The 23,432-nt window shown below is 42.2% G+C and overlaps 1 protein-coding gene across 4 annotated transcripts in view; it reads right to left on the reverse strand.

Moving 5' to 3' along the window:
• Nucleotides 1-23,047, reverse strand: part of nhsl3 (NHS like 3) — a 40,900-nt gene extending 17,853 nt beyond the window's left edge. For 3 of the 4 annotated variants that reach the window (XM_069721501.1, XM_069721502.1, XM_069721499.1), the window contains exons 1-2: nucleotides 22,649-23,047; nucleotides 21,563-21,965 (exon numbers count right to left, since the gene is read on the reverse strand). In XM_069721501.1, the coding sequence (XP_069577602.1) occupies nucleotides 21,563-21,794 (232 nt within the window). In that variant the 5' untranslated portion in view covers nucleotides 21,795-21,965; nucleotides 22,649-23,047. Of the gene's footprint in view, nucleotides 1-21,562; nucleotides 21,966-22,212; nucleotides 22,232-22,648 lie in introns of those variants that run through there. The other variant, XM_069721500.1, reaches the window with a different exon arrangement.
• Between the last annotated feature and the right edge of the window lie 385 nt (nucleotides 23,048-23,432).

Raw genomic sequence — 23,432 nt, forward strand, 5'->3', positions numbered from 1 at the left:
CCAGGAGACTCCAAATGTCCACTTTTATGTAAAAAAAAAATGGAGGATTACAGTTAATTAGTTAGCCAAGACAAAGAGCTTTGATAAATATCAAGTAGCTGCAACTTTAAACTGGTTCTACTAGTTAGGATAAAACACTTCAGCCAGGTCACTTTAGTTGGTAAATAAGTCTTTACTAAGAATTTAAATTTCACTCACAGTAGAAACAATCTTTCACTAAACGTCGTGGTTGTAGGGACATAATGTGGAAGGATATTACTGAGTATTTGCTGAACACTGATCAGTGAATGCAAGCAACAAGCAGCCATTGTCCAAGACACTTGAGCAACTACTGGTCAGCTACCAGAAGTACATAAAAACAAGTGTGAAAAGTGAAATGAGAGGTCAAACAGCTGATCTGAATACAGGCTTGGAAATGACATCTAATTATTAATCAAAACATCACTACTACAAAGGCCAATGAAAAGCATGGCCCCTTGCTGGTTCAGACAGAGCTGTGTGTCTTCCTAACCTATCCGTGGTGTCTCAGATCATTAATCAGCAGAGGCAGATCTTGTATTTGCTGCAGTTCTTAATCCTGACCTGAAGCAGACTGTAAACGTGAGCTGACGTGACTGATTGCACCTGGGGACCCTGTCCGAGGGCGCACAGACACACAACTAAACTTAGCTGCTGCAGCACCCGCTGTGCTTAAAAATAGTAACTGTCACTGTTTTTGTAATTATCCCATTCTCGCTCCCTCCATCCTGTTTTTTCCTTCTCGGCCTGATAAAGGGATTGTGGGTATTTCTCCTAAAGAACCACAAGCTGTTTTTGCAGCTTGTTGTTCCCACTTAAAAGCTTTTTGTGAGGCAAACTGAAAGCTTTGTAAACACAGATACACAAGTTCCTCAGAGCAGCGACGCAGTTGACCCAATGTGCACTGCATTCATCTAAAGACTCAAAACAAGATAATTAATCTATTTGTTGCCAATTGGTACGTGGGAGTTAGCACAGGAGTCCTTTGGATGACCCTGGGAAATTATACAGGCTTCAGAGGGACATGAAGGCCTCCAGCCTGACACAACCACTCGGAGACAAGACATCCAAGTACAGGTGTAAAAGATTATGTAAATATCAGATGCTAATAAACTGATGAAACAACCTCAACTGTATAGAAAAATTCCTCCACTGAGTTAAATTGCATTAGTCAATAATAATGTACACATGTACTTCAGAAAAAAAAATACATGTAAGAGTTTTATGTTTTGGAAAACTGAATTACTTTTGTCGCATAATCCGATGACGTACCCTGATATACCTACGAAACACGGGCAAAATATTGAACAAAGAACAGGTGCCGCAGGTTATTCGAGGTCACGTATCCCTAATGGTGAATACTCTCCTTCTGTGTGATTGATGAGGCAATGAAGGACCTACAGCTTCCGCAAAGACTCATCTCCAAGCAGGACAGCACAGGACAGGACAGGATGGGAAAGGACGGGACAGGACGGGACGGGACCGGGCCGGACGGACTCAAGTCTGATTCCTCTTTCAGACCAAAAATATAGTTTTCAGTAAAGTCTGGGAGTTCAATCAACTCGTTTAAATGAAACAAAACACAGAACAGTCTCAGCAAAAAAATGCATATTTAAAATACTGACTGAGGATACTGTAGCCACAGGCTTATGTAATGTGAGCTACTATCAGACAAAGGTGCAACACGTTATTTTTTACTTAAGGTTAAATGAGAAGATTGATATTACTATCATGTCTGTCCACAGATATGAAGGCAGATCCACCTGCCCGGGTGTCGGGGTGGGTATTGCCAATGATTTCCCAAATCGATTCAATTCCTGACTCACAAGGTCCCAATTTGATTCGATTCAATTCGATTCAATTCAATATTGATTCTGTTAGGGATATTTCAGTTTGAATAAAAAAATGTCTTGGATATGAAACAGAATTTAAGAGAACTGGTTCTGTAAGTTGTACAAGGAACCCTCTAACATAGTGCATTATCGAAAATATGAATGTTTAATAAACCCCATACATTAATGCACCTTTTATTTAACAAGAACAAGTCTTCATAACAAGAAGATACTTTTTTTTCTGGTATAAACACCGCCCACTAAAGCCGGATATACTCATGTTCAGAATGGCATTAGCATTTGGATTGGATTTACTCGACCTTTGCTGACTTAAGCAGAGCATTTGTTGTTGACTCGTTGCTGGACTATGAGACTTTATAGTGAAGGCCACAACTCAATGCAGCCAGCAGGACCACATCATCTGCAAAAAAAACAGATGCAATCCTGAGGTTTCTATAGCTTTTCCAAAAAATGCCAGTCAACCCAAATGTATGCTGCACCTCATACAAATGTGCTTTATGTGAGTTTGTCCATATTAAAAAGAACATTTATTTACTGTACAAATTCAATAGTTTCATGGATGTACTGAACTATGCCAATCGTTTTTCTTGGATAGGAAGGAGACTTTAACTTGCTTGCTGGATGACAAACCACAAGATCGTGTCACATATAAAGACCCATCTCACCATCAAACTTCTAATTGAGAAAAAGACGTCAGTTCCAAAAGAAAAAATTGTTTCACATCTGGCAGCTGTTCAAATTCCCAAACTTCTTGACCTTTACTCAATTGCAATGACACAAAATCTAAATGTCACTGTCTTTTTTGTCTCATTAGCGAATCAAAATCTATGACCTGCATTTCGCTTTTCTTTTAACCAAAATGTCATTCATATATTTGCATGCGCTCCTCTGCCTCTGGAAGTTAAAGAGATAGTACATTTTTCCAGACGTCGACTTTTGCGCGAGACAACCGTCCCTTGTTCTTCGCTGTACATAGACCCTCATTCTATTATAACTGGAGAGTCAGCCAGTGACTGCTCTGACAGAAGAATGGATGTAGAGCAAAACTATAACTGTATCCAAGGCCAATGGGGAACTGCCATAATGTGCAATGCCATCGAGGTCCGCAAGGGGTTGGCTAAAAAAAAACCTCTGACTCCATAGACTCCTATTCAACTTCTCTCATGGAATCGGAGGTCAATCATTTTTTTTTACAGAAGTTATTATAATGCCATTAGCAAAAGTCAATCCTTCTTAGTTTTCACATTATTAATTACACATTAGGCTTAAAAAAGAGGTATGCTTGGGGACCTGTTTGACTGACAGGCCTGTGTTGAAATCAGGTTTCTGCTATCAGTGGGTGGGGCTTAGTGTCCTCCGGTTCCCAATCAGATCGAGTCAGATTCACCGCTCGCTTCTCCCCAGCTCGTCTAAATATGATCACTTCTGGCTCTAAAAAAACACAAGATGGTGACGGCCAAAATCTGAACTCAAGGCTTCAGCACAGCTGTTAACAAACCAATGGGTGATGTCACTGTTGGTTGTTGCGTGGCACTGATGGACTCCCATTTAATGCATCAACTTCTCCCGTAGAAATACAAAGTCAGTTTTATTATACTGTCATTAAAATATTCACTCCTTCTTACTCGTGTTCAGGTGGTCCCTCTGAAAATAATTCCTTAATTAATTAGACATTAGGCCTCGAAGACAGGTATGTTTGGCGGCGGGCCTGGTTTGGTTGACATGGCTGAGGTGCAACAAGATTTCCAGTGCGGGTGGGCGGGGCATTGTGTCCAAATAAGGTCACTTCTGGCTCCAAAAAAGAAGACGCAGACAGTCAAAATGATTCAAAATGGCAGTTCACAAACCAATGGGTGATGTCATGGTGGGCTGCCACTTAGTCTGAAATCACCTCGTTTACTTATTCACGACTTTTATATAATTGGACAGCTAACGGTTTGTGCATTGGGGGGGGTAGTTAACTGAGATTTTGGACATCTTACACTGTTAGCTGTTGAGTCACTCATTGTAATAAATAAGTAAGTAAAATGCAGCACATTGCTATGTCTTATCAGAAAGTATAAATACGTTTATTGTTCCATTGTGGGAGTTTTGAGGCCGCTGAGCTACAGAGTGGATATATTTATCATCTATACTGTCACTGTCGCTAAGTGTGCCACTGAGAAGTGACGAGCAGAGTTTAGATGAAATAAACAAACATCTGCTGACGTTGTACTGAGCTGTGAGGTGTGAGTGAGGAGACTGACAAGTTCATTAGACTGTGTGTCATCTGAATCACACCAGACACATTAGGCTTGAACAGATGCAGCTTGTTTTCAATACACACTACAACACACATGTAACAAACACACACATGAATGTACCCGGAGTGAAAGCCTCAGTGTCCATCAGCAGTATGAGTGTGACAATGTGTGCATGTGTGAGAAAGATATGCAGAGAATGAGTATAGCGTGTGCGTGTGTTAACTTGTGCAAGCGACTTCTGCCCACAGAGAACAACAACTCATTCTGCCAACAGTGAGCCGTCATTAACGTCCCAGAAACACTCTCTTCCTCCTCACTCTTCCTCAGTGCAATCCCATTATGCACGGCGAACGAACTAAGCCTCCCTTTTCGTAAACAAGTCAAAAGCATTTTGACTCAATCAGTCTGAAGAGACTTGTAAATCGGTGTGAAAAAATGACAGCATGTTTGAGTAAACAGGTGAAGTACAAAAAGAAGCCGAGGCTGCGGCTGACAGAAAACCACCTGCTTGGCACAGATACCTGCAGGAGTCCGAGGTCTCCTGACAACAGTTCAATTTTATAACTCGTTTGGTGGAGGTTAATGATGGCTGTTTTGCTGGCAAAATCCCCACAGTGTAAGACACAGGCTATTATGTTTTCCTTTATATACAGTATGCTTAAGTAGATCAATTTTCAAGTGTCCGTTCGCAAAAAACAAAACAAAAATAATTTTGATGCTTTTCATTTATTACAAGACTTCAGATGAAACCAAAGTAGTTGTGTAGAAGAGATTCTGTGTGGGTTAAACTGAAGGTCGGTAAACATTTTGAGTTCGTAAATTGAAGTTCAGAAACTATTTCATAGCCTGTGGATTTATACAGCATCCAGCTTTAAAAAAAATACTGCATACAAGATTCCAGTTTGTGAATTTGTAGCCATAGTGAGGCTGCACAAAGACTTTGACAAAAGAGAAGTGCATTTGTGAGCATGTGAATACAGATTTAAAGTAGAAAACTGTGTGTGAATCTTTGTACTAAAAGTTTCAACACAGTGTGTGACATTGAATACAGTTGTATAATTCTGAGTTTCGGCCCTGCTTTCTTAAAGCACGATAAATTGTTTGTCCTTTCTGATTCATTTCGAACGATGCAGCCATCGACATTTTCAATTATATTTAACCACGATGAATATTTTCTACACACTTACAGTGACAGGGTTTTGTCACAAATCTATAAAGAATGATAACAGTGATAAATATTTCTGAACATCACAACAGCGAATATCTATTAATTCAAATGTAAAAACAGAATCTGTGAAATTTAAATCTGAGATTTTTTTTGGAATACTTTATCAGCTTTAATTACAGCAATAACTTGGTTGTGGTACTGGTGAAACTTTGGTCAACCTTCCTGATTTTATGGTAAAATGAATCCAAAAATGTTGTTTTAGTTTTTTGACCCACAGCATTTATGTTTGACCCACAGTCAAACCTTCAAAATCCACTTGTCAGATTTATTTAATCTGCACCAGAAGAAAACTCTAAATAAGCACTTTGAGACGAGCCGTAAAAATAAAGGCCCCTTTGATGAATGACTGACTTGATTTCACTGAGGTTTAATCTTTGGTTTGATATGATTTTCTTACCAATAAGCTTGCAGGACATGCTCAGCTGAGACTGTCACCAGCTTTCAATTACAGATTGGACACGGTGATGCTGGAAAATGAAGCCTAACGTAAGCATAAAAGATAAATTTGTTTTTGAAATGATTATCATCAAATCCCACGCATGTCCCAATTTGATATACTGACCTTTTAATGGGAGGGTCGCACACGGAGGTCGGCATGTATATTTGTGTGTGTGTGTGCTGTTTAACGTTATAGTGTGATGCTTTAATCGAATTTAGGTGGCAATGCAGGAAGCGTCATTACAGAGCTATACAAACACTTTGTCCTTTTATACTGGAGACCGAGAGACCACTCAGGTTACGGGAGATTTGAGCATCAGCATGGTCATAATCAGTGTTGGCTGGTGGCATGTCACATAAAATAAATGTTACTCAAACAAAAGTCCAATAATGCAACTTTTCTTGACACCTCCTACATTAAAATCCCATTTCTTCAAATTAAAGCTGCATTAATTAAACTGTTTGATACGTGGGGACAGCACAGGTAACATAATGTCATCTAATAAAGTTGTTGTTTAAACAACCAGCTGTCGACTTACACATTCAGTAGACACAGTGCAGCATCAACATTTCTTTGATGTTGTGCTTCTGACCACATGAAAAACAACTCCAATAATTTGCTCTGGTTTAGCTTGATCATAAGCCACTCCTTGAGTGAGTGTCTGTGATGTTTGGTGACTGCTGACGCTTGAAGCTACATTATCAAAAGTGGATTTTGAAGGTTTGAAAATTATGAAAGATGCTGAAAGGCCTTCTGAAGCTGAGGAGAACTGCAGTCGGGTGAAAACTTTACAAAGTCTTCCTCTGAAACTACACAAGTCATTGAATGCATTGTTTATGTCAAATTTTTGACTAGTTCAGCTTTAATTGAAGCTGGTATAGGCATTTTTGTAATATCATTGGCAAAACTTCCACAATAACCTTACAGCATTTTGTGATTCAAGTGATCTGAGAGAAAACTAAACCTCTGCACCTTTGCTCGACTCTATATTCCCAGTGGCTGTTCTACAAATGCACGCCCCTTCAGAAATCAAACCTGATTTGGTGGTGGAAAATTCTGGAGAAAAAGTGGCACTGGTTACATCTGCCCACACTGCAAAGCAATTCAAAAAAGGTCAAAGGAATCATCTAAAAACGATTGAAAAAGGGAGCAATAAAATGTGTCAATATTGTGAAAGCGTTTCTGCGATAAACTGAACTTCGCATTTGAATCTCGTGGATATGCCAGTGGTTTGGTGGGAGGGGCTTATGGGACAAGGACGGGAGACTGGAGAGCTATATATATTTATTGAATTACGGAGTTGTTTTTAATGTCTTTTCCAGGACTGTGGCCTCCAGCTTCGAGCAAAGCGTTTTAAAAGAACATGATTGTAATCAATGGTGTAATGAGTCCCACACAGCTCTCAGCAATGGTTGGAAATGACCGAATTTCTGTCCTAGTAGCAGCTTAAGTTACAATTTAGGTCAAGTCAACACACCACAAACTAACGAATACTTCACACTCACTTTCTTTTTTTATATGCATGAGACTTTTCTAACTGGCTGAAAGAATTATCTTTGCTTGAAGGCAATCTGAAAAAAAAGAAAGAAAAAGAAAACATCCAATGGCTTAAACTTCCCACGCTACATTTAGAAGCAGAACAGCCAGACAAACCACAATTGTATGTTGCCAAAATGGTCCTCTCCTTAAGTTCCTCCTGCAAAAGGGCATGCGAGGAAAAGAGAGAGGAAGAAGGTGACGGTTGTCTTTTAAAGAAACATTTTGACGACACTTGCAGCTTACAAACAGGCCACAGTACGATGTTACAGGTGAGAAACTGATGGCAACTATATAAACAGGCAGGTAGTGCTGCCCTTGAGGAAAATCTAATATCTCAGGAAGGAGACGAGCAATGACAGACAGGGCTTTTCACTCCCTTTTAGACGGAGGGCTTCAGCCTTAGTCGAAACCATAGACAACAAGTTGTCGGAGAAGAAAGAGAAAAGAAGTTGGTTGAAGAATAACTTTGTCTTTCAATTTCTTCCCATTGTTATGTCTCATACTGGGAAATACAGCTTCTAGTAGAGCAGAACAGACAGGGAATATAGGTAACATGGTATACGTCTTACATTGAGATGTGCCCGTGTGTGCACGTATCGGCCTTTCTGCGTGTAAAACAGAGGAAACCAGCGAGATGCACCGAGTGAAACATCACCAGATCAGTGCTGGAAGATGGGATGGGGCGAGGCACGGGAGGGAGATGGGGCGAGGCACGGGAGGGATACAGAGCAGAGAGGCTGTCTAAGCTCTCTGCAGGGAGTCCACGACTTTGACAGTGGCACACAGTAAATGGGATCTTCAAAGGGAGGACCACGAAGAGAGCGTCTTAGCCCCGCTTACAGAAATCAAAAGGCTTAGGCGAGCTTTAACCCAGCAGGATAATGGAATATGGGATATCACACCCGGCACCAGACAGTCGTAATGAAAATGGCAGGGAAATCTGCTGGCAGCCTTGTTCTCTAATTATACGTAGGGCTATACAGCCCTCTCTTCTTCTCTCTCCCTGTTATATTCTCACTGGAGTCACCTTCTTACTATTCTCCCTCCCTAATTCTGTCATCACTTTTCACCTTCCTTCCCCTCTCCATCCTTTACTGCCCACAAAGGCAGATTTCTTTTTCCATTTTTTCAAAGTGCAGTCCATGCAAATCTCACAGTGCTCACATGCAAACATATCTCTGCGTTCGCATGCTGGAAGATAAATACCAAGCCAGCCAACAATCCAAGGTCAAGATAGCTGCATTAAAGCGGAGGAAGCAGAGAGGAGGGTAGCGAGCAGAGAAGCCAGAGGAGTGGTTTGATCTCAAGGATGTGCCCTGATATCTCAGGTTTTACAGTAATACCAGTGTATGAGACGGGTCGTTAGACATTTCATCTTTGTGAAGACAGGCGACCCTGTGATAAAAGCCAGCTGAGGATCTCCCTGCAGTTATGAGAAAGTAATATGAAACATCTGGAGATCCATTGGCTGCATTGCATGATTTTTTTATGAAACCTCAAAAGAGGCCTTAGAGTGAAAGGATGAATCAGCACATGTGTGTGCACGGCGCTTACTGTATCACTGACCACCTGTGAATGTAGGAAAGAGAGTTCATAGTGCGCCAGCCTCGCCTACTGAAGCAGCTGTCCTGATGACATCCTTGTGAAAAGGCATCAAAGCGCTCATTTAGAGTTTTCTACTGGCACAGATAAAAATAAATCTGGTTCGTAAGCAGACACAACTACTTTCTAACGTATGTCCGGTCATATTTTTGAAAACATTTTTTACTATAAAATCAGAAATATTTACCAAAATGTGACCAATAATACTCAAGCAGTAGCCGGTAGGAAGCATGGCACGAAGAATGAAACACTCCCGTGTGTGACCTTGACTAAAAATACAGAGAAAGCCAGCTGGTCTACGTGTGACATCCAGTCGACTCTCAGCCTGAGAGGTGCTACAGAGTCGCGAGCATAAACAACCTCTCAGGTGTTGCAGGGCTGCGTTTGGATCGAGCCCAGAACCACAACGGTGACACATATTTCAGGAGCCTATAATGAGGATCTGGTCACTGAGTTCATCTTCCATCACGGAGTACATCCACCGTCTGCGTGGGTGCCTCCGTTACAGTGGCTTTAACCCACCAACCTACGTGGACATGTGTGCAACAATATGTGCTACAATGCACCGATGTCGGGTTTTATTTTTACGCGACTGTGAAGCAAAAAGCAGCTGCAGTCACCTCAAACAGGAGGAGCATGAGCCTCATGTTGGGCTCCTTTTGCTTGGAGAAATTGTGCGTTTGTGTGCTGGTTGGGTGCCCATGCGTGAGCAAATCGTCTGGAATGCGGGAATGCATTCACCCCCCGAAGTTTCTGAATAAACTCCCCGTGAATGAGGTGGAGAAGAGAAGCCGACAATCACACACGCCCACAGAGACATCGACCACCCTCGGAGAAAACGAGCATGTGTTTGTATGCGAACGGAGTCATCATCTGTTTGACGCAGACACACAAATGCCATCGTGATGTTTTGATTAGAGAAGTTATTTTACTGACAGCTGATGCATAACTCTGTTAACAAACAGGGCTCAGCAGGGGCAAATATTCCCACAGAAAGCAGCGGCGTCAAGGACTAATTTCAGTTTCAAAAGCTGAATTGAACTATGAAGATAACTATGAACAAACCTTCGGTCGAAAAATACAGGAAATTGCATTTCTTTCATATGAGAGTCAAACTGCAATAGAAAACACAACCACAGGAAAAGTCTGTTAAGATCTGATTCATCTATTCTGGTTGATACTGATGTTTGGGTCCAGCTGACGGGTTGTATTTTATATCTACAATGATGTCATCTGCTTATAAAAAGTCTTTGCATCATTTCCTATACCACATGTCAACATTTTTTTTTTTTTAAATGGAAAGCAAATGTAACAATTGAAATCCCTTACAGAAAACACACCTGAGTTTCCATGTTTTCCACGTGACCACATGTATGACTCATGTTTACCACATGTTGCTACATATGATAACATTGGGAAAACATGTGGAAACGTTTTCACATGAGCTTCATACATTACACCATGGAAATGTTTCAAAACCACGTGTTTCCTATGTGCACAATACATGTTTCACATGTGCACAATCACGTGTATGTGATCACAAGTTTTTGCAAATATGAAATTCATGTTTTTCTGTAAAGGATAATAAACTTCTCAACACTGACTCTGCCTTTTGATTTTGGTATATTATTTTTGCTGAGTAAGAAACCAAACATGTAAACTGATTACAGTTAGAATGAAAGAAAAAAGATAATGCAGACGGCACCCTTGTGAAAAGAAATGATGTCAGTGGCGGAGCATTATCTGACAATCTGTCTGTGTCAGTGTGAGCTCACATTAAACCTGTTTGTCGGGTGTTTTTTGTGACTTCAGTTACCACAGACAACGATCAGCGTGGGACAGTTCTCCACTACAAGTATAGTGGTCTGACAAGTCAACTGAGTCCAAAAATCATGCCCACTGTTAGCCACAGGGTCACACACACACACACACACACACACACACACACACACACACACACACACACACACACACACACACACACACACACACACACACACACACACACACACACACACACACACACACACACACACACACACACACACACACTGTGGCTGTAAGGTGGAAGGAAGTGTGTGTGTGTGTGTTAAGAAACAGCAGCGAAAAAGGTAAATTCAGTGTTAGTCCTAAATTGAAGTCCTCTGTTTGTTGTCTGTCAGCAGGAAAAAACAAATCACAGCAACAAAAACAAGACCTTTCCCAACACACAACCCTCTTCTGCACACTCGTGCAATAAGCAGGAAGCCTTGAAGCTGACTCAGGTAAACTCAGCATGGGAATATTGTCACTGTGCACCTAAAGAGCTTACCGTAGGAACTAATTCACATGTACACACACACACAGGCATTCACAGACAACTACGTAACTTAACTTCAGTTTTAAACTCTGTACAACATTATCTTTCTGAACAGATATTTTTCAAAGCTCAGGATTGGACATAAACACTTTCTGCTCTCCTCTTACCTGTTTTCAGTTTTTCTGGACGTCCAAACAGCCACAAGCCTTTTGGTTTCTCCCGGCTGGGACTCGGGCTCAGGGACCGGGGTGAAGAAAACTTTCTGTGTGTCTGGACCTTCTTCTTCTGGACGCTGTTCCCCATTTTGGGGCAGTCCTGACGCCCCCTAAAGAGGGTCTACCATCTCCTCGTCCTGTGACATTACATCTGTGTTCCTCCTCTTCAGTCCCTCGCTCTCCACCATGAGGATCTAAATCAATAATGCTCTCTTGAGTCTCTGTGGTCAAATCATTCCTGCTGATTCAGCCCTGCTGACACACACACACACACACACACACACACACACACACACACACACACACACACACACACACACACACACACACACACACACACACACACACACACACACACACACACACACACACACACACACACACACACACACACACACACACCACAGTACGGAAGAGCTGTGCTAAAGACCCACTGACACCATCCTTACAAGGCAAACAAGCTCCAGCTCTGATGATGCTATCATAAATGAAGATCCAGCGAGCAAAAATAAATAAATCACACACAAATCGGTCCTGTTTTCCGAGCTGACAGTTATGTACATCCAGCCACTGAAGGAACGGCAACATCCGAAACTGACAAGCTCAAGTGTGTGAGTGTGACTGTGTGCACATGTGCCCCTCCCACTCTCTGCCTCTGACATCGCTGTGCTTCCAGGCTGAGCGTTCGCACAGCTGAGGATTGTCAGTGTAAGAGAGGGGAGAAAACACACACACACACACACACACACACACACACACACACACACACACACACACACACACACACACACACACACACACACACACACACACACACACACACACACACACACACACACACACACACACTTCTCTCCATCATATAGAGCATCAGATTTTATCTCATGGATAATGGCACCTCCCCTAATTCTCTCTTATATTGAGCAGTGATCAGTTGCTACTATTGCAAACCATTGTAAGCACAGCTGACTAATCCTGTCACAGTCACACACACACACACACACACACACACACACACACACACACACACACACACACACACACACACACACACACACACACACACACACACACACACACACACACACACACACACACACACACACACACATACATACACAGGCAGCTGCTGACAGGAAGACAGCAGTATATCAGTGGTGCTTATACTCAGGAATGAGTAACAAAAATAGGTAATATATACCGCGATAAAAGCAATAGAGAAGACTATAAACAGCAATGGCATGCTTAATAATTCAACTGGTCTTGACAAGGTGCAGCTCTCCTATCTGGCACCTTTTGAAATTCCTTAAAGCGCAAACACACTTGTGAATTTACACATGCCGTCACCGGTAAAGATAAAAACTAGAAAGGGCAGGATTTGTGGCCGCTGACCGGTCAGGCAGATCAAAGCTGGTTGTGAGATGAGAACATTCCAGCTATGTGTTAAAGGAAATACAGATGCAGAACCAGATGGGTGAGATAGAGAAAGAGAGATGAGGATGTGGAGTTCACGAGGAACAACATGAGTACAACCTCGTACAAGCCCCCCTTCCTTATTCCTTCTTTCTATTTCCCTCCGCCTTGTCCCTCTATCTCTATTAATGAACATACTGCATGTGACAGTGCTGAAGAATCTCTCAATACTATGAGGATTTGTCAGGGTATGTCCCAGAGTGATGATGTCATGACCTTTGCCGTCACTAAAAGGCAGTGACAACACGTCACGAGCTCATGGATCGATAGCAGTCATCCCGAACGAGGTCAGAGAGACGGAGATACATGTAACTGAGATTCCTCGTTCGGAACAAAATGGAAGAGGAGGAGGAAGGGTGAGTGACGATGAAGAGCAATAGAATGAAACCACACACTCCTCATCATCGTCGCCATGCTCACGTTTTCTCCCACCCCTCGTCTGATGTGTAGGGAACTGCAGGAAGATAAAAAGCCTCCAATAAAAAGCAGATTTACTGACTGGTGGAGCGGTGGGGGGAGTAGTGTTGAAGTGAGAGCTGTAAAAAGAATTTACAATCCCTCTCTTTTTCTGTTTTTTTCACAAGAGGAGGAATCGATTTGAATCTGAAGAGCAGGAGGATTAACTATGAACGCTTGCAGCATGTCTGTTAAAACGTATCTGCATGAGAGGAAGAGAAAAAGAAAAGATGCTGTGTGTATGATATCACTCACGCTCCCCAGCGCAGTGTAAAGTGATCTGCAATAAAACGCTCAGAAAGACATGCTGCCTCCTAATGCAGTCCCAACAGAACCACACCCAGCACATCTGTACTGGTAGAGTACCACGAGCACACGATCTCGTCTATCATAGAGCTATGTGAGAGTGGACTTAGTGTGTGTGTGTGTGTGTGTGTGTGTGTGTGTGTGTGTGTGTGTGTGTGTGTGTGTGTGTGTGTGTGCTCTGTACCCTGCCTTCACCTACGAACTGGAAAACATTGTGGGGAAACATGCCCCAGATACATTTAAATATGAGCGTGATCAAAGTGCGCGTCATTGTCGGGAGAGATTGTAGGTTTTGACAGATAGAGCGAGCTCAACGGAGAGCAGAGAGAATCAGTTTGTGGGTGTGTGTTTGTCTGCATGTGCAAGTGTGTACATTAAAGGATGTTTGTATAGAGGAATGTCGTTGCCAGGGAAAGCAGTTGTCAGGGTGACCATCACCAGGGTCTCGAAACAGGAGTAGGGAATCTACCTTTCTGAATGTCACTTTTCAAATTTGTGTGTGTGTGTGTGTGTGTGTGTGTGTGTGTGTGTGTGTGTGTGTGTGTGTGTGTGTGTGTGTGTGTGTGTGTGTGTGTGTGTGTGTGTGTATCTGAGAAGAGGGAGCTCACCGACCACGACCTGAATAAGAACATTTGTTAAAAAAAAAGTTGCGAACTGAAAGACTGGCAGTCCCTACATATTCTCCTGTACTGTATGACCTTGATCGTGTCTATTCACCTTGGTCTGAGCCTTTTACAATCAAATCCTCACATTCATTAAATCTGCTAACATCAGCCTAGTGCTCCCATCTTGTGGCAAGGATCTGCTATCACTATAAAAACCCTCAGGACAAACAGTACCAGTGATGCAAAGCACTCAACCCACCAATAAAATTCCCTTTAGAAACGCATACCTACAAGAGCAACAGTCTCAGATATGGACCAGGCTAAAGCAGATGCGTTGATAGACATGTAAATGTGTGCCATCTATAGGCAAGAAAAGAAAAGAGTGGTACAATCATAGACTGTATATAAAAGTGGACGTCGCTTCAGGGTCTACAAAGTGAAGCCAAAGCAGAAAGTGCCACTACAGGCTGGCTCCAAAAACCTCTGGCTCCATAGACTCCTATTCAACTTCTCTCATGAAACACAAAGTCATTGTAGGCCTCAAAGAGCGGCTATCAGTCAGATTGACTCAGATTCACCGCTCGCTCCTCTCCAGCTTGTCCAAATATGCTCACTTCTGGCTCCAGAATACCAAAATGGCGACTGATGAAATGCCAAACTCAAGGTTTCAGAACAGTTCATGAACCAGTGGATGATGTCTCAGTTGGTAGCGCTTGGGTGCAACTGCAGTTTTTCTCTTTGGTAGAGCTGCTGTTATCGTGAGTGTGTTTGAGTTGTTGTCCAGCAAAATGAAAAGACTTTGCTTAACTTAGCATATTTTCTGCTGTTCTAAATGTCGCTTGTCTCTCTTGTCTGATGATTAAACGCCTGAAAAGGTTCATCTCTTAAGCCTTTAAACCCAATGTTTGAATGAAGTGATTTTGTTCCTTTGTTATTCATAATTGTGAAAGTTAGCAGTTAAGACAGATGTTTACTTCAAAACGTACACACATACACGCAGCAGCTATAAGAAGAAAATACTGCAGTTCTGAAGATCACAGCCTGCAAGTGTTAAAACTGCTGCAGCTAACAATTTTAGACTTGCGATGATTAGTCTTTGAACCCGATCAAAAGAAAATTAATCTGGACCTATTTTGATAATTACTATTGTTTTAATCATACATCATTTTTTGAGTATGGAAATGTACCAATAACGGCCTCTCAGATATGACATTTCTAATACATAAATTATATCAAGCCTTTAAACATTTACATTTATAGACTCTGGGAAACTGGGATGGGCATTTCTTTACTTAATAGCACCCCTAATTAGTTTCTTTGCTGGTCGGTGGTGACATTTCCATATGTACATTTACAAGTCTAAAGTGCTGCTGCTGCAGTGACTTTTCTTTTGCTGTTGGGCAAAAGCATGCAGACAACACAGGTCCTGAGGACAACCTGCAGCCGGCTAAATATAAGTGCCCGAGCTTCAGAGTCTGTGAGGCCACAAGAGATGTAGCCGGGAAGCAAACTTTACTGAAGACTGACTGGATTCCTGAGTCGCTTTCTCATCATCTCATTTATTCTTCTCTTCACAGAGGAAAAAAAAAAGTCTGAAAAAGTCAGACAGAGAAAGCGCGCAGCTGGATCAGGTAAACAGCGTTCAACAGGTGTATCTATTACAACACATTACGTAACAGGAACACACACACACACACACACACACACACAGAGTCTTGAGGGTAAATCAGTTGTATATCCCTGTGTATATAGACTCCCACTCCCTCAGTCCCCTGTTGATGTCTTCCAGATGCTTCCCTGCCACATCAAACACACTTCATGTCCGACAAAACAATCTTTTATTCCATAAACAGAACCTCTGGAAAAAAGCGGGAGTAATTTTAGTAACCTCTTCCTACATACAGTACATGTAAGTGTCTATGATAAAGACGTTTTTAAAGAATGATGTGTCCTTTAACCATATTTCTTATGGAAATGCATTAAAAATGACTAAAATAAGATATAATGCCCTATTAGCTACAATAAATATGATAAAACACTATCATAAATGGTAATGGGGACAAACAAACACAGGTCATCTCATGGGTTGAGCTGGGATGTATCATCATGTAGTTGACAGTAAACCTGATAAACATAAACAGTGGGATGTTGAGACTCTTATTTATATGTTGTCTGTTTACTCTGCCGCTCTGCTGCAGTTCACCTCTGCGCGCTACTCCTCCATATATCCTCACATTAAACGTGACCTGAAAGACGATTAATGTTTCATTCCGACATCACAGTCAAGACCCTATTGTTGCCTCGCGGTATTGCTGCCACGGCGACATGCTCCTCACAATGCCGTTGCCCGGGAGACGTTTACCTCACAGACGTGGCTGTAGGTCCGCGGTGATGGATGAGGGCTGCAGGTATCTGCTTACCCAGGTGAAATTACCTGCGAGCTGATGTTCGCAGGGGACGTGGCGGGGTTGCATTAAACTTTCACACTCCTCCCTTCGCCCTCCACTCACCGCCTCCATCCTGTCACGCTGGATTAAAGTGGCCCTGAGTTGTGGCCTGTAATAAAGCAGAGGCTGTATACAATGTTCTCTATGTAATGAGATGTTTGCTCTTCAATTACTCTGCTTTGGTCTGTAATCTACGTTGTAGTTTGTGAATCTACACACCCAGACTGTGTTTTGTGATGTGGCAGCCGCACACACACTCTCAGACCTACACAAACCCATGCAGATAGAGAAAACCAAGCAAAGAATGGGATCCATTACAAACAGATTTACAAGGCCTTCACTTGTGACAGTAAAAAGCGTTCTCATACACACACACACACACACACACACACACACACACACACACACACACACACACACACACACACACACACACACACACACACACACACACACACACACACACACGGCTTTACTGATGCAGAAAACAATGACTACACATACACATGTGGAATCCTAGGGATTGTGCAGAATGACCTCACTGCTCAAAGCCAAAGATGGGCTGCGCTGGACAAAGCAGGTAGTTGCGGGGGGCTCTGTACACCCTTGTGTGTGTGTTTGTGTGTGTGGAGGTGATGTAATGAATGTTGGCGCTGGCTTGGCGCCGCCCTAAGCCCGGCAATATGCTGCTGACACACACACACGCAAACAGAAGATACCCTCTGATACAGGGTAGCACTCGGTCGCACACCCTCGCATGCAGCGCTGCAGACGTCCACTCACGACTGTAAACACACGCTGATTACACAATAATAAGCAGTGGTGACCAACACACCCACAGTGGTGCTGAATAGAGGGTGTTATGCAATCTGAGAGAAAAATCAAAAACAGTAATATGCAGTAATGAATACACTGAGAAACTGCAAGAACCTGTGAGAGGGAGTGAGAGGTGTGTGTGTGTGTGTGTGTGTGTGTGTGTGTGTGTGTGTGTGTGTGTGTGTGTGTGTGTGTGTGTGTGTGTGTGTGTGTGTGTGTGTGTGTGTGTGTGTGTGTGCGTGCGCTGAGAAGTCGCTCTAATTAAAAAAGCATTGAGAGAGTGTTCCCTAAGAGTCCTCTCAAGGCTGAATAGGGCTTTGTGATTCGTTGTAATCTCTCCTCTACATCGCATAACTCTAGGCCCAATCTGGCATCCAGGCTGCCACGCACGCTCACATGCATGCTCACAGGCACTGACACACACACACACACACACACACACACACACACACACACACACACACACACACACACACACACACACACACACACACACTGCTCTGATACACGGCTCCCAGGAATTCAGCACATCAAAGACTGTTATTTCTCTTTTTTATAGAAGGAGAATCTCTATAAAATATAGCCGGCAGTCAGTGGTGGACGGCAGAGCTCTGGATCACAGAGGAGCAGATCTGAGCCAGTTATGCAGGGATGACACGGCCAATGTAAACCCACCGACAAAGGCACATTACAGTCAACAGCTACATGGAAGTAAACCAGTAGGGGACATAATAAAAGATGCTGACAGCAGGTTTATCATGAGGAAACAGGAAGGTGCCGTGGATCATCAAAGAAAAAGGAAAATTAATTAAATCTTGTCCACATACTGCAAGACTTTTATTTTAATTTTATTTATTTTAATTTTAGTCGCAGAGAGATCGTGAAGTGCTAATGCTTCGTCTAACTTCTAGACAATTAACTTTTTTTATTTTGTAAATGGAGAAAAGGTCAAAGTAACTTGTGCAACATCCTCTATCATACATACTAAAGCTATGTAAGATGGAGGGGGGGGGGGGGGGGGTCTTATGTCAAATGAGGATGGAAATGTGTGTACTTGCGTGTGCAGAAACTACAGTGTGTTTGCGTGTGTGTTTGTGTGAAACTTTTCTTGGTAGAGACTCATTGTTTGTCTCCTCAGGTTGATGAAGTCGCCCAGCAGGTTCAGAAAGAATGAACTGCTGTGGCGACATAATAAAGGTGCAATGCGCCAATTATTTACTGGCGGGAGAAAAAAAGGCCCTCCTCACTTTCTCTGTGGTTCCAAACAAAACAAGACGGTCCAAAACTAACAATGTGCTCATACACACACAAACACAGGTGAGACAGAAAGCACTGGCAGTTCATGTTTGTGAAACGGTATGATTGTTCCTTTTGTTAGAATAAGAGCCGAACCATCTTCTGTGGATGACATCATGCAGTTCATATAAACAGCTGCTTTGGAATATTCTGAGCATGAACACAAAACAGGAAACGTCATGTTGTCTACTTTCCAATTTCTGCTCTTCTAGATGTCACAGATGTTTTACTTTCAAAATCAAACTTTCATCTGACAGTAAACACATCCGCAGTTGTATAAGGATTCACCTGTAGTCAGTCTCCATCCTCTCAAGTCAACAGACCAACTAAAACAACAGTGACAAAAACACCAAATAAAGGCAAAAGCAGTAACTGGTCATTAACAGCACCTATTATGCTGTGAAACAATGACAGAACTGCTGGCCTAGTTGGGTGTTCATGACTATGTGCTTCTTGTTGTACTTCACACAAGTTCTCTTTAGTCTTAAAATGGAAAAATCACAGACACAAAATGCCAAAAGAATATGGTTCCCACACATTCTTCACATCAGCCTTTGACCACATCCTCTGCAGGGGAATTATTAGCACTACCACTGGTTAATCTTTGGTTTCAAATGGAGTCACTGTCTGTTACCCATCCAGTATTCCCAGCTCTCTATAGACCTTAACAGGACCACATCGTAAGGCATAATAAGGGATCATGGATGTCCCTTTTAGGCAGAACAAGTACAAAAAACCACAAAGGAAACAGACCAGAAAAGTTTGAAAGACTGTGAATCTGGATTTCCAAGGGATACTACAGTATCACATGCACAATGACAGAAGAGAAAGGGATGGGTTTAGAGGTGGAACAAAAACAGGAAGTGGGGACTGTGGGTAATCTCTGTGCTGCCGACCAAGCAAACGCATCAATAAACAGAAAAGGGGATTAAACTCCTGTTTTTGTGTGTGTCACTTTTGCCAAGTTATAAAAGTACAGACTGATGTCCTGATGATAACAAAATCTTTCTTAACTTTCCATCTTAATCCAAAAGTCAACACATTCCTCAGAAGCATGTCACGACCCACAGGCTGTGGTCATGACAGATGAAATTACACCAAACCAGTGTGGCTAAAATAACGCTGGTCCTCAACCAACCTTAACCTTGACGAGGAAACACAAGTTTTCATTCATTCAGGAACTGCTGCTGTCCCTGCCTACAAAATGTTGAGCAATTCATTGTATGTTTTCTTAAGTTTCTTTTACATCTTGAGTGGTTTTTTGGTTGTTTTTTTTGCCAATTGGGGGAAGTGTAACAAACTGCAAAAACAACACAAACATCAATATTTTAAGGTTGTTATGGAGAACATCTTAGGTAACACTTGCACAGTTAAACATTCAGCAGACACGGAGCAACATTAGCATCCTTTTGAAGTTGTGTTTCTGAAATTGGTAAATTTGAGCTCCTTTTATCTCTATTTATGTCTCCACCAACTCATGAGGGAAATATTTGGCTCTTAACTGGTTCTTGTTCTGTAAATGCTCCAATATGTTCACCTAATTGCAAACTACTATGTATAGCTCTCCTATTTGGTGCTGTAGAAATTGCGAACAGTGAGGTGTGAGGTTTCTTCTGAAAACAACTAGCTGCTTAAAAAATGGGGTTCATTAGAGCGGGGAGAGTGAAAGAAAACAGTAAAAGTTGCAGGCCATTAAACCAAAACAATGAGCTGAAAAAAACATAAAACGCTCGATAGAGTTGAAGGGAACTGCATCATGGAGAGGTAATTCTTTGTGGGTTCATCACGAAAAGCAACAAATTTAACATGACAAGCATCATTTGATCCATTGTTACTGCAAATATATTGATCTGTGCAGTATTAATGATATCACAAGGTTCAGATTTAACCTTAAAGCTTCCCTCCCTTTGTTCTTTTTGCTCCAAAAGTTGTATGTTTGAGCTCCACTGTAGAATGATATATGTGCACAGTTTAAAACTAGAAGGCTGTTGTTTTTTTTACATATATTTGAGTGCAAAGTTTCTCTGTGCCCATTGAAAATCTGATTTTATGGGGCGTGACTATAAGCAGGATTTGTGACATTACAAATTGTTGGGAAGCTGATCCTGGTCCAATATTTAACTTGTACAAGTATTATGAGGAAACTTCAAGACTCCAGTGCTCACACACTGACAATGGACTTAACAGAGAATTATAAGACATCTTGTGTTGAGCAGTTAAACATTAGAAATGAAGTGTGTTTGCATATGTTAAATGTTTTCAGGAATTTGTGATGAGGGAGAAGGAGTAGATGTCATTTTAATAATTTTTATAAAAGTATCACTTTTTTGAGGAAAAACCATATCAAGCACAAATTATCATTCAAAGTAGAGTATTTTAGATACAAGAGGGGATCTTTAAATTGGCCTTTTTCACTTTCATAAATACTGACAAATGAGAAATTCTATTTTTGCTGAATTTTATGAGAGGACACTGAGTCTCTTATACTTAAATATTACCCTTAAACATTCTCTCATTATTTGTTATTGAACACTCAAATCTTAACAAAGCTTCATGGTCAAAAAATACTGTAAATGTGAAAAATAATTGAAATTTTAAGGCTTTAAAATTTGTAAAAGTTTAATTATCTTGTCACTAAAGATTCTTTGATCGCCTTATCACTGCATTGATGCATCAGCTGAACACCTCAACTAAAGAAGGTTAAGTGTAACATCATGGCCTACTCACCTTTTGTAGGGTCATGGTTCTGAAGTCCCAGCTTGGCATCTGTCCCTCCAGTACCAGTGCGGTTCAGCCCATTGCCAATGCTCTTCTTCCTCCGGCTCCCCTTTAACCAGCTGAAGGCCTGTCCAAAGGAGCTTCCTGGCTTCCTCTGCCCACGCTGAGCCCTCGCCTCGCGGGCTAAGATCTCAGTGATGTCCCTGGGCACCAGGTCACCTGTAGACCTCCTCCGGGACATCCTGGAGGTCGGTCCTGGACACTAAGGCCCGGTACTTCTGCCTGGATCAGTATGTCCTCTGTTGGAGGTACGCCACAGGATCTGAAACCTCCGTGCTCTCCAGGGTTTGATGAACCACGCCGTCCCTCTTTGGCCTCTCTTAGTATCTCTGTTTTTCCTGCCTGTCACCACCTGGGACAACAATGAGATCAGCAGGATGAGAGAAAGAGGGCGAAAAGGGAAAGACATAAAAAAATAGTCGGAAAAACAAAGCCAGAGGAAGGACAGAGAGGCGTGAGAAATCAGGAACAACACAAAGAAAAGGCTAGATTAAAAATAATATTTAGATTAACTGGAATCAGTCAAACTCATGCAGAGTTATTACAAATTTAAGTTATTGAAAATATAAGCAGAAAGAGAATAAAAGAAGAAACTATACCAGCCTGACTTTTAACAGAATATTAAGAGCATTCCCACATTGTCCTACTAAAGTTTTCCCGTCATTTGTCCGCCCCCGATCTCCCTTTTCTATTCCCTCATTTTTGTGCATGCCGTGGCCCCAGGGAGGAGAGCTAGACCTCTGCAGCGTCTGTGTGTGTGTGTGTGTGTGTGTGTGTGTGTGTGTGTGCATGCATGCGTACCATGTGGTTCACATCAGCAGAAAAGAGTGTATAGGTGAGTGAGAGAAGAGAAAGAAGCTCAATTCAATAAAACCAAAAATGAAAAAACTTTAAAAGAATACTTCTTACTTCACAAAGACGTTCACACAAACAACAGTTAACTACACACATATGCTCCCTTCACATGTTGTCACCTTAAATAATACAAAGTTCCTGCTGTAAAATAGTCAGACCTGACATGACTATACAACTTACTCAGCGAGCGCGCTGTCCTCTCCCCTCCGCTCCCCTCTCTTCTCTCAGCCTGAGAACAGCCTCGCAGAGTGAGTGTGTGTGTGTGTGTGTGTGTGTGTGTGTGTGTGTGTGTGTGTGTGTGTGTGTGTGTGTGTGTGTGTGTGTGTGTGTGTGTGTGTGTGTGTGTGTCTGTGTGTGTTTAGCAGGGTGAATGAAGCTCCATGCTCTCTGAACAGCACGTCCCTCCCTCTGTATGAGAGCCAGCCTCTCCTCCACCCTCTTACAGTGCTGTTAGGAGTTAGCCGGTTCCAGCGCTGGCTGCTTCTCTTCCCCTTCCATCCAGCTGGGGCTTTAGCATTTTAGTGTCAGTGTTGAGACTTTTACTTGAGCTGCATGGGTAGTTTCTTGTCCCGCAGTTGGATTTCCTTTTGTCTTTTCTCCCCGCCTTCTTCATGGGGATCAGGTGTAGACATCCCAGACTCCCTCAGGAGGGGAACCCCTGGGCAATGATCCACTGTGGCAGATATAGTAAAGAAAAAACACTCCTTAGACCAGTGTAGTCACAGATAAATCACTCTATAACCGACGGGAAATCTGGCATAACTCTGGTGCAGCTTTCTCACACAGACGGAATTAATTTTTTTGAATAACGAAATCTGATGACATAGCTTCCTGTGAAACAACTGATCCGTCCGGTGTTGGAAGGTTGCTTGGCAAAGATGAAGAAATTCAGCTGTTTTTTGCAGATAAGAGGAGGTGGCTCTTCCCTGTCGCTGTGTGGCCAGGTGGAAGCCCAACACCCCTT

Source organism: Brachyistius frenatus, unplaced genomic scaffold, assembly GCF_029030835.1.
Source record: "Brachyistius frenatus isolate BFR_SWC_R1_liver_20210118 unplaced genomic scaffold, ASM2903083v1 Contig_266, whole genome shotgun sequence".
In the NCBI taxonomy this organism is placed as follows: Eukaryota; Metazoa; Chordata; class Actinopteri; family Embiotocidae; genus Brachyistius; species Brachyistius frenatus.